Source organism: Priapulus caudatus, unplaced genomic scaffold (genome assembly GCF_000485595.1).
Source record: "Priapulus caudatus unplaced genomic scaffold, Priapulus_caudatus-5.0.1 Scaffold114, whole genome shotgun sequence".
Taxonomy (NCBI): domain Eukaryota; kingdom Metazoa; phylum Priapulida; class Priapulimorpha; order Priapulimorphida; family Priapulidae; genus Priapulus; species Priapulus caudatus.
The window spans coordinates 27,330-39,525 of record NW_014577175.1 but is presented as its reverse complement, the minus strand read 5'-3'; the positions used below and the strand labels follow the sequence as shown (position 1 = coordinate 39,525).

The following is a 12,196-nucleotide window of genomic DNA, read 5'->3' as shown; positions in this document are numbered from 1 at the left end:
CTCATCTCTCTATATATATATATAATATATATATAATATATATTATATATATGTAGATTTTCACATACTCTTTTTATCATAACGTTATAATATGAATATCAGGAATGTTTATTTTAGACCCGATCTGGCACTGAGCATGCAGTTCGCAATATGCATTTACTGCGAAGGGGCGGAAATATTTATATCAATTTGAAATGTTGGCAAAGATCCCACGCGGAGGGAGAACCACATTACTATTTTAGGTATCAGCGTTTGTTTATATATCATATATTCATATCTTTAACAAATGTAATCATTTGATTATTTTAACTATATTAATGCAAATATTATTTTATTATTCAGCGGTTTATATAAAGGTGGCTCAATTATTATATTTACTAATTTATGGGATAATCTAACACTACATTGGCGCATCACTTTATTAAAAAGGAACAGTTGACATTCGTAAATAATAAACCGAGGCTATTTATAAGTTTTTGAAAATAGCATTTAGACAAGATGGAAAGTATGGTTATTTACGGAGCGTAGATATTACTTACGCAGACATCTTAACGCCCCGCACTGTATATATCTTATATTAAAAACATATAGGCTGTGGTACGGTTGTATTTTGTTGCTGCTTTTTCTTGAAACATGTGACGTTTTTATAGTCTTACAGATTCCCGATTGCAATAAATAACACACTAAATATAAAGAGAGCGTTGAAACTATTTATTTTTAAGGCATAGGCAGACGATTTTAGGGCGCGTGGACGGATGGGAGAGGCATTGCAAACTTGCGCAGGCCAGGACTTCTCAATCAGAAGTCATCATTCGCAGTGCTCACTGACCCCCCCCCCACCCCCCCCCCCCCCCCCCCCCCCCCCCCCCCCCCCCCCCCCCCCCCCCCGCCCCCGCCCCCCCCCCCCCCCCCCCCCCCCCCCCCCCATCGTGGCATAGTCCAGCCCAAGTTTATTTATTTGACTCGCACACATAAAAATGATTAAAAAACCCATCATAATATACTCGATACAGCACAGCTTCCGCCTTAACCATTGCAGCAAGAAAACACGTACCAGAACACGAAAGCAAGACAATGTACAGCTTCGCAAAACTAATCAGGCAGCGAATACTATACATTAACACATATATGCATATTATTTTAGCAAGTAGTAAAAATTTCTACGCCGCCCTCTCTCCACACTCTACCACCCCACGGGAATGGCAGTCGTAACGCGTAAAATCAAGCCACTCTTATAACAATATTACTGCCTGGAAGGCAAGTCACTACCTTCGGCTGGGTCAATAAAGATATTCTTGTCTGCGACTGTCACAGTATCTCTTAAATTAAGGCCTCTCGTTACAACCAAGCATGATGCATGTAAACGACAGGCGTACGTAATTCAAGCGGGTACTAGCTCAGTGACTATCAGGAACCTGCAGCATATTAGCAAACGTAAAGTTTTACAAAGCGTATCAAACAAAACTGAGTTGGCTGAGAGTTTTAAATTAGACACCTTTTTATTTCTGGTGTTTCACGACTCATAATTGCTTAGTATAATTGGCCATTCGCATCTTGTCTTTGGCTTTGACGTTAATTGTAAATAATAAACTTGGCCGACAAAAATTCCATGTAACACCCGGTAGCTCACTGTTATATAGCACATAATGTGACACGTAACATTACTATTATTACTGTATTAAAGGTATCCCCACGCATAAAAGTATTTCTATGATGAACTACGACTTTCGTCGGCAGGTGCAAGCAACCCATCTGTGATATTGTGGAGGACAACTCACATTTCTTATAAATTGGATATTGGTAGTTATCTACTATTCTTGTTCCAGTGTTAGCCATTGACCATTCACGTACAAACCAATATCCCAGACTTAATATATCACTGTCGATTATCTGTAGGCTATCACTCTTTTCTTGTTTAAAGGCTGCGAACCTTGTACACCGACTTCTGATGATTTCTTCACATTACCTAGCCCACCAATCATGCAGACATAACTTAACTGACGACATAAAAATTATCAGGCTGGGATGTCAGTCAGTTTGCTGATTGTATTTGTGCAAGTAAACTTAAGAAATAGTGCGTGTGCATGTGTACAAACGAGTAGCGAGAAGAGAGAGGCAGAGAGAGAGAGGGAGCGCGAAAAAGTAGAAAAGAGAGAGAGGGGGAAAGGGAGGGGAAGAGAGACAGAGAGTGGCGGACTTGAGGGAGTGCCATGGGTGACAGAGGTTAAAAATGAAATTGTACAAGTTATATAGTATGTTTCATAAATTGTTGTTTTGATCGTTGCAGACATCTTTAGATTATTTTGATCTATTTTACACCACATGGAGCGTATTCACGAAGCACGAGTTGGGTCATCTAAAGACTTACAGAGGGAAAAAGGTTGGATACCTTGGATACTATTGGCTTACCTAACAACATTCACACTGCTTACTAACCCAACTACTGTAGGAACAGGAGTTTATCAATATAATATTGATAGACTCCTGATAGGAACACGTTAGTCGTAAAATGTAAAACAACTCATTCATGGAGTTGTTCTGATATTTTACTGTATATGCCGTTCGCACCGTATTTGAACAAACCTTACAATGCATGGCTTTTCTTTGTTCGTTGAGTTAAGTGAATTACACGCGATATGTAATATATAACGTTCAGGGCCGTTGCACCCGAAGAGAAAGCGAAGTCGGCTGCACCAAAGATTTGTGGGGAAACTAAAATTTGAAGCCTAATAAATGTAACCATAGATATATACAACCCTAAAATAAATGTAATAAATAATTGACGCTCATATACGCTATCCAACACGTGGTTGTGGTTTATGTTTTGAAAATTTCGTACATTTGCTCTCATGGTAGGGGATTCTAAATTTGAATTATGCTTTCCCGCTTAAAAAGGCACACATTTACTTTCACGGTAGAGGATCCAGGCACCGGTATTGATGCTAGCTCATGCATATTAAAGCAATATAAATTATTTTCTCTGATTTATTATCCGTAGGTATGCTTCAAGCGCGCAGTATTTCCGCTACTGGCAAGGACAGCCGGAGGCCTTTATTACAGTACACACGTTGTGAGTCTAAAATTATACACGCACGCGTGTGCGCACATAACGCCACCCACACACGTGCGCGCAAAAATACGCACACTAATATGATATCAGGATGTTTATTTTTAGACCGATTCTGCACTGAGATGCAGTTCCAATATGCATTACTGCGAAGCGGAAAATATTTATATCAATTTTGAAATGTTGGGCAAAGATCCACCGGAGGGAGAACCACATTACTATTTTAGGTATAGCGTTTGTTTATATATCATATATTCATATCTTTACAAATGTATCATTGATTATTTTAATATATAATTGCAAAATATTATTTATTATTCAGCGTTTATATAAAGGTGCTCATATTATTATATTAACTAATTTTATGGAATTCTAACACTTACATTGGCCTACTTTATTTAAAAGGAACATGATTACGTAAATAATAACCGATATTTATAAGTTTTGAAATAGCATTTAGACAAGATGGAAAGTATGGTTATTTACGGCGTAGATATTTACCAAGACATCTTAACGATCCCATGTATATATCTTATATTAAAAACATATAGCTGGTGGTACGTTGTATTTTGCTCGTTTTTCTGGAAACATGTGAAGTTTTTATGAGTCTACCGATTGCATAAATAACACACTAAATATAAAGAGAGCGTTGAAACTATTTATTTTTAAGGCATAGGCAGATCGATTTTAGCCGTGGACGGATGGGAGGGCATTGCAAACTTGACAGGCCAGGACTTCTCAATCAGAAGCATCATTCGCAGTGCTCACTGTCATCGTGGCAAGTCCAGCCCAAGTTTATTTATTTGACTCGCACAATAAAATGATTTAAAAAACCCACATAATATCACTCGATACAAGCACCTTCCGCCTTACATTGCAGCAAAACACGTAAGAACACGAAAGCAAGACAATATCAGCTGCAAAAAATAATCAGCAGCGCAATACTTCACTATTAACACATATATGCATATTATTTCTACAAGTAGTAAAAATTTCTACCGTTTTAATAGTAATAGGGGCATGGCAGTCGTAACGCGTAATAATCAGCACCTCTTATACATATACTGCCTGGGAAGCAAGTCAGCTACCTTCGGCTGGGTCATATAAGATATGCTTGTCTGCGACTGTCACATATCTCTTAAATTACAGCCTCTGTTACAACCATGCATGATGCATGTAAACGACAGCGTACGTACTTAACGTACTACTCAGGGACTATCAGGAATGCACATATTACAAACGTAAATTTACAAAAGCGTATACAACAAAACTGAGTTGCTGAGAGTTTTAAATTAGACACATTTTTATTTCTGGTGTTTACGATATAATTGCTTAGTATAATTGCATTCCATCTTGTTTTGCTTTGACGTATATGTAAATATAACTTGGCCGACAAAAGATTCCATGTAACACCCGGTACCTCACTGTTATATACACATAATGTGACATCTAACATTCTAATATTACTTACGTATTAAAGGTATCCCACCATAAAGTATTATGATGAACTAGACTTTCGTCCCAGTGCAAGCAACCATTGTGATATTGTGGAGGACAAGCTCACATTTCTTATTAAATTGGATATTGGTAAGTTATCCTATTTCCTTTTCCCAGTGTTAGCATTGACCATTCACTAAAAAATATCAGACTTAATATATCACTGTCGATATCTGTAGGCTATCATCTCTTTCTTGTTTATAGGTGCGAACTTGTATCACCACTTCTGTGATTTCTTCAACATTTACCTTAGCCAACATATTGGCAGACATAACTTTACTGACGACATAAAAATTATCAGCTGGGATTCAGTAAGTTGCTTGATTGTATTTGTGCAAGTAAACTTAAGAAATATATCGAACAATATCCAGAAATGTTATGCGTGTCAAAGACGGTGGGGGATGGGTAACAGAAAGTAATATGTCTGAAAGAGGGAGAAGTATGGTAAGTGTAGAGGGGAAACGAGAGAGAGAGAGAGAGAGAGAGAGAGAGAGAGGAGACCAGGAGAGGGAGAGAGAGAGAGAGAGAGAGAGTGAGAGAGGGCGAAAGCAGAGCAGAGGAGAGGAGAGAGAGAGAGAGAGAGAGAGATGGAGGAGGTGAGTGTGTGTGTGTGTGCTTGTGTGTGGTGTGTGTGTGTGTGTGTGTGTGTGTGTGCATGTCCGTGCGCGTGTACGCACGCGTGCGTGTGCATGTGTACAAACGAGTAGCGAGAAGAGAGAGGCCAGAGAGAGAGGGAGCGCGAAAAGTAGAAAAGAGAGAGAGGGGGAAAGGAGGGGAAAGAGAGAAGCAGAGGCGCGACTTGAGGGAGTGCCATGGGTGACAGAGGTTAAAAATGAAATTGTACAAGTTATATAGTATGTTTCATAAATTGTTGTTTTGATCGTTGCAGACATCTTTAGATTATTTTGATCTATTTTACACCACATGGAGCGTATTCACGAAGCACGAGTTGGGTCATCTAAAGACTTACAGAGGGAAAAAGGTTGAGATACCTTAGATACATTTGGCTTACCTAACAACATTCACACTGCTTACTAACCAACTACTGTAGGAACAGGAGTTTATCAATATAATATTGATAGACTCCTGATAGAGAAACACGTTAGTCGTAAATGTAAAACAATCATTCATGGAGTTGTTCTGATATTTTACTGTATATGCCGTTCGCACCGTATTTGAACAAACCTTACAATGCATGGCTTTTCTTTGTTCGTGAGTAAAGTGAATTACACGCGATATGTTATATATAACGTTCAGGGCCGTTGCACCGCAAGAGAAAGCGAAGTCGGCTGCACCAAAGATTTGTGGGGAAACTAAATTTGAAGCCTAATAATGTAACCATAGATATATACAACCCTAAATAAATGTAATAAATAATTGACGCTCCATATACCGCTATCCAACACGTGGGTGTGTTTATGTTTTGAAAATTTCGTACATTTGCTTCATGGTAGGGGATTCTAAATTTGAATTATGCTTTCCCGCTTAAAAAGGCACACATTTACTTTCACGGTAGAGGATCCAGGCACCGGTATTGATGTGCAGCTCATGATATTAAAGCAATATAAATTATTTCTCTGATTTATTATCCGGTAGGTATGCTTCAAGCGCGCAGTATTTCCGCTACTGGCAAGGACAGCGGAGGCCTTTATTACAGTACACACGTTGTGAGTCTAATTATACACGCACGCGTGTGCGCACATAACGCCACCCACACACGTGCGCGCAAAAATACGCACACGCACGCACGCACGCACGCACGCACGCACGCACGCACCGCACACGCACACGCACACGCACACGCACACGCACCGCACCGCACCGCACCGCACCGCAACACCACAACACCACACCACACCACAACACCACCACCCCACACCACACCACACCACACCACACCACACCACACCACAACACCACACACCACCACGCACGCCCGCCAGCACACCCGCATGCACGCACGCACGCACAACACACACGCTGATACACGCGCGTGCAAGCACCTGCCTGTGCAAGTAGTATGATACAGCCAATGTAACAGGTTCTTTTTTCGCGTAGTCAAATAGCAGAGCCGTACATAGACGTCTCTATATACGTCTCTGTCAAACATGATTTCAGTGCGCCCCCTCTCGGACGATTTAATCATGGCGTGTTGTGCAAATTATTTTAATGAACACGTTCAGAAGCACTATACATCAATTGTGAGGGAATACAGTATGTATACATAGACAGTATATATATATATATATATATATATATATATATATATAATAATATATATACCAGTGCGTATATTTGCTATCAGACGTCATTTATGGAATTATGGACTGTAAATTTGATTTCTTTACGTGGAAAAAGTATATCTTAGTTTAAACAAAATAAAGCTATTTAATTTACTAAATATCAGTTATGAATGCATTTGATTGAAACCGCGTGTTTTCCCAAAAGATATGCAAGAAGAGTTCCGGCCCCATACCCCCCCTACCTACCCGCTTTACATTCGGACAGACATATGGAAGGCGATTTACCCCAAAACCTACCTATTTTAATTGCGATTAAAATCACTGTTCTGATTGGCTGGAATTTAATCGCGCTTAAAATCTATTTTATTCGCGATTAAAAACCACTGTTCTGATTGGCTGGAATTCAATCGCCGCTTAAAATACATTTTATGCGCGATTAAAATAGTAGGTTTTGGCGGTAATGGCCTTTCCATTAAAACCTACCTATTTTTAATCGCGCATAAAATGTATTTTAAGCGCGATTGATTCCAGCCAATCAGAACAAGTGGTTTTTAATCGCAAATTAAAATAGATTTTTAAGCGCGATTAAAAATAGGTAGGTTTTTATGGAAGGCCATTACCGCCAAAACCTACCTATTTTAATGCGCGATTAAAATAGGTAGGTTTTGGCGGTAATGGCCTTCCATAGGTTTTGGCGGTAATGGCCTTCCATACAGACACCTCTATCCAGAATTTCTGGATCAGGTATATTCACTGACAGCGAGAAGTTAAGAAAAAAGTTAAATTAAAAGAATGGTCTATAACAGCGTCTGTAAAACTAACGGTAATCTTGTGTTACAGCCTAGTGGTTGTAGCGGAAGCAGAATGTTCGCAGCATTCAATCAACATCTTCTTCATCGACTAGAAATCCAACAATACGGACCAATGGTGAGTTCGTTCTGCTCATTCACATAAACCGAAAAATTAATGCACGGCAAAACAAGTCGCGAAGAGTTTCCGTTTTCATCTATGCATATCAGACTTTAACCAATGAATACTGCCTAGAAATTATTTGCAAGCATATCAACAGAAGCAATACGATTTTCTATCTCCGTAGGATGGACAGGTTAGAGTAACCCTCATTGCAAGAACAACAGCGACAAGAACGATTTTGAATCAACGAGAACTCGTCGATGCAATGAAAACCGTTCCAGCCGTTCACCTCAGTGTTTATGATCTAAATACGTGAGTGTGTAAGCTAAAAATAACGCGCACCAAGTCTAGTACCAAAAATATATACTACAACTCCCAGACTAGTAGAATGAGCCTTTTTAAAAAGCCATTCACACAGACCCACAATCAGAAACCAATGCGCTGGTAGCTGTTTTAACCGTTGATTTTTTTGCGCACTATTGATATTTCGAACAGAACATTTGCAAACTGCAAACTAATGTGATGCTAAATAAATATTGTGGGTAATGCTCAAATAATTGATTTTGCGATAAATGTCGTCTTGATATGCGATCTCAGCAATGCACTCGCTATGCGGCTTATGTGTCTCGTTACATGGTCCCCACGCGGCTGACACATCCGTATATCCATCTACCTCATCTACCGTCATCTACTCCACCATCAATAAAAACATTTTTCAAAATAAATTTCGTTGATTTTAACTTACAGAAAGAAAATATCATTTCGTGATCAAATAAACGTAAGTATTTTAGGACAAAATTGTTTTGCTATAACTACGCATTAGAACAATCATAATTATTTGTGTTATTATGTTTAAACAATTAAATGCCATAAAATATGTTTCTGTACTAGCAACTCCCAACAGCCCCTTAGAAATAAAAAAACGTCTACGGATGAATACTGGATGAATACTATGAGAACTGCTGGGCCCACCAACTTTTGATCTAGTTCAGTCAAATTACCACCTATTAGAGCTTTCCTCCTGTAGACCCGGGGCTGTTGTCAGAAACATATCGTAGATCTATGAGTATCAGACATCTGAAATGTCATAACCTGTGCACAACACCTTACTTCAAAAGTTATGACATGTTAGACTTAGGTTTTCTGTCAACTGGCCTCTGCTTTTCTCTCCCTTTTCCTTCGTTATTAATGACAGGTAACGTACAATTAATTACCACCAGTTAGCATCGCAAACCGGGAAACTGATCCCGCTCATCTGATTGGTCCGTTTTCTGGATTATTATACGTCATGATTGTCATCTGGCAAATTGCGTTATATAAAGTCGCAGACAAGTCTAGGTACAGTCACAGTGTATTTGCTAGTCTGTGGTACATTGATAAGGCTAGGCGAATCAAAATCTATTAGCAGCTACCTGTATTAGCGAAGTAAAAGCGACAGGGACCATCCTCGCAGATTACGTATATATCAACGTGGATGTGGTTAATATAACTGTTCCACGGCATTCTCCTGTGTAAAACAACCAGTAACAGGTCGTCTATTGAGTAAATGCAAGACGTTATATGCCAGGTTGTAATTTACGCATTTCCAACGCGAAAACCGAGAGCTGTAATTTCTGGGGCGAGTAAGGCAATTGCACCTAGATTTTTTTATTAAATAAAATAAATTAAAAAAGATGTAAATAACTCTAATATAAAACTAATCATGTTAACAAATAATGGCATAAAATAACCATTCGCCAAAGTTTTACTCAAAATATGGCTTATTTCTCAAATATATAAATAAGATGTGTGTTCACGCATGCTCAGTAGGCCTACTTGTTAACAAAGACAGGTTTTCTCGATAGTATTTGCCCATGACTTATGTATAATATAAAGCAGAAGGCGCATGCTCGTGAGTATTTTGAAATAAAAAATGTCGATCCTATTTTTAATTTAATACTTATTAAGGCGACCAATCTTCCTGAGTCGCCCGGGAGGTAGGATGGGTAAGATCAAGAGCTAATAAATACCTATTACTAAGATATTTATTAGCTCCTGGTAAGATCCATGTGGCGCATGCTGAGTATCTGCTAGATGAAATATTAGTTAGCAATGAAGTCGTCTTAACACTCGTAGCATTTCCATATAAAAAGGTAACTCCCAGTAATTATCCATTATAATCATATCCGATGCATAGGCCGGATAGCGTCTGTTTTCGTGCATGCTCAGTCAGAGTCAGTGTTTGCCGAACGAACAGTTATTTGATATAAATTGCTATAAATAACTTTATCACATTAAAATTTAATTCCTATATATACCTTTTTAATATAATAACCATAAGTAAGCCTATTGACGTTTCACAGACGCGGGCAGTAAATATACGTCTATGCTACGTATCTTGTGATCTTGTCTGAAACGTTCCATTACAAAACCGCATGTATACTATTAAATTATTTGTCTGAAGTCGAATTTGGTAGGTAGAATTAAGTCGTTTACGCCACTGTTTCTCTTCTCTTATTGCGCTCATTGGTTGCTCACACAGATTACGCATAACACGGATATTATTGTTGGCATGCATGGAGCTGGTCTGACGCATATGCTATTTCAACCAGATTGGGGAGTAACCTTTGAAATGTAAGACGTTTACTACACCATACAAAAATAATATGAAATATTAGATATGTCATATACAGTTAGCTAGCATCATCGGTAACACTGGTAGGCCTATAACTGGTAATTTTCGCATATAACATTTTATTAAATTTGATTTAGGTGTAGATAGTTTTAGATGGGTCTTTATTAATTCCATTTGGCAAATTCTTTTTTCATACAGGTATAACTGCGAAGACGGTTGCTATAGTGATCTGGCGCGACTTCGGGGAATTAAGCATCTTACATGGCGGAGGCCTTATAAGTTGTGGAAAGAAGCTACCACGCAGGTATTTTACCCAAGCTGAAGTTAAACAATACGTAGGCAACAGCGTTGTTAACCATACATCACATATGTTCTACGTGAAATGAAATTTAACGCAGGCGGCATCAATGCGTGATTATAATATAGGAATGCATTAGTACCGATTCATTATACAGATTCTTGCATGATTTCGAATTTTATCTAACTTCAGAACGATCATATCAAAGATTACAGTTATGGATTTGATGTTGAAGAGTTCATGAAGATTCTCATGTTGGGAATAGACTACGTCGAAAAAAATACGAACTTCCAGAACGCGAGAACTGTTGGGTAAATGGCACACCTCTGAAAGAGAGAGAAACTGTGTTGCATGCTAGTCTACGCACCTTCCGTACTAAACACCAACGTAGGTTTGCAATAACAATGACATTAGAAATACATACAAATACATTGGTACATGCGTACGGAGCCCGGGAAGGGACATGGGAAAAGCTTTTTTATCTCGTTCCCACGAAATATTTTCTCGTTCCCTCGAGATACTATATTTCGTTCCCTCGAGATGTTATCTCGTTCCCACAAGATAACAGCAATTAATGCGTCTCGTTGCCACGCCAGAAGGTTCAAATGGCTTCCGTTAGTGACCGTAATTTCTTAATGAAAATGTATTTTGATCTTGGAATGGCATACAAAGATATACTGCTCATACTAGGTCATCACCACGACATACATTTAAGTAAAAGGCACATTAAACGGCTAATCGTCATCGTAGAAGATACAGCTGTGTGGACGATGTGGTACAATTCATCCAGAGTCAGTTACAGGGTTCGGGCCAATGACATGGGTATCGTATGATGTGTGCTAAATGTCACCAAAGTGGCATTCGTGTAAGAATAGAGGATGTACGATTGATACTAACAAGTCACTTGTCAGACGTGCCTACTTTGCGAAAGAACCCAATTAGATCTGGCATGTCGATGGTTATGACAAGTTGAAACCATACGGATTGTGCATAAGCGGATGCATAGACGGTTTCTCAAGAAAAACAATCTGGTTAAACGTGTACAGTACAAATAATGACCCAAAAATAATTGGAGAATACTTTCAACTTATTTCACGCTGTGAAGGCGTGTGGAGGGTGTCCCCGCGTCGTGCGCGGTGACCGCGGCACGGAAATTATACATAAAAATGGAACGATATAATATCTCGTGGGAACGAGATAGTATCTCGAGGGAACGAGGAAATATCTCGTGGGGTATTTTTCCCATCCCTTTTCCCATTCCCTTCCCCTTTCCCTTTCCCTTTTTCCATTCCTTTCCCGGTTCCTTTCCGGGCTCCGTACATGCGGCTATCTGTAAGTGAGCGAATAAACCAAACCGTGACCTTAGCAAGGCAAGCACCTACGTTATTTAATGCTACACATGTAGAACAATGTTATTAGGATATTGCCACCAGCGGCACTAGAATAGATCAAGAGCGTATAAAGAAGGAGAGCGTACAACGGTGAAAGGCTGAAACCATGTTGCAGTATTAGTTGAATTAATAAACTTTACCCATTTTATTTTGACGATTCTTTGCATTATTCTT

General features: G+C 39.0%; 1 protein-coding gene across 1 annotated transcript in view; it reads left to right on the top strand.

Annotated features, from left to right (window-relative positions):
- LOC106805443 (EGF domain-specific O-linked N-acetylglucosamine transferase-like) overlaps window positions 1–11,088 on the top strand; it is a 14,403-nt gene extending 3,315 nt beyond the window's left edge. Inside the window, exons 3-12 of the mRNA XM_014807023.1 lie at window positions 3,176–3,294; window positions 3,738–3,845; window positions 4,548–4,654; window positions 4,769–4,875; window positions 7,648–7,734; window positions 7,904–8,031; window positions 8,467–8,497; window positions 10,241–10,332; window positions 10,532–10,637; window positions 10,824–11,088. Of these exons, the coding sequence (XP_014662509.1) occupies window positions 3,176–3,294; window positions 3,738–3,845; window positions 4,548–4,654; window positions 4,769–4,875; window positions 7,648–7,734; window positions 7,904–8,031; window positions 8,467–8,497; window positions 10,241–10,332; window positions 10,532–10,637; window positions 10,824–10,946 (1,008 nt within the window). The 3' untranslated portion in view covers window positions 10,947–11,088. The remainder of the gene's footprint in view (window positions 1–3,175; window positions 3,295–3,737; window positions 3,846–4,547; window positions 4,655–4,768; window positions 4,876–7,647; window positions 7,735–7,903; window positions 8,032–8,466; window positions 8,498–10,240; window positions 10,333–10,531; window positions 10,638–10,823) is intronic.
- Window positions 11,089–12,196: the final 1,108 nt, after the last annotated feature.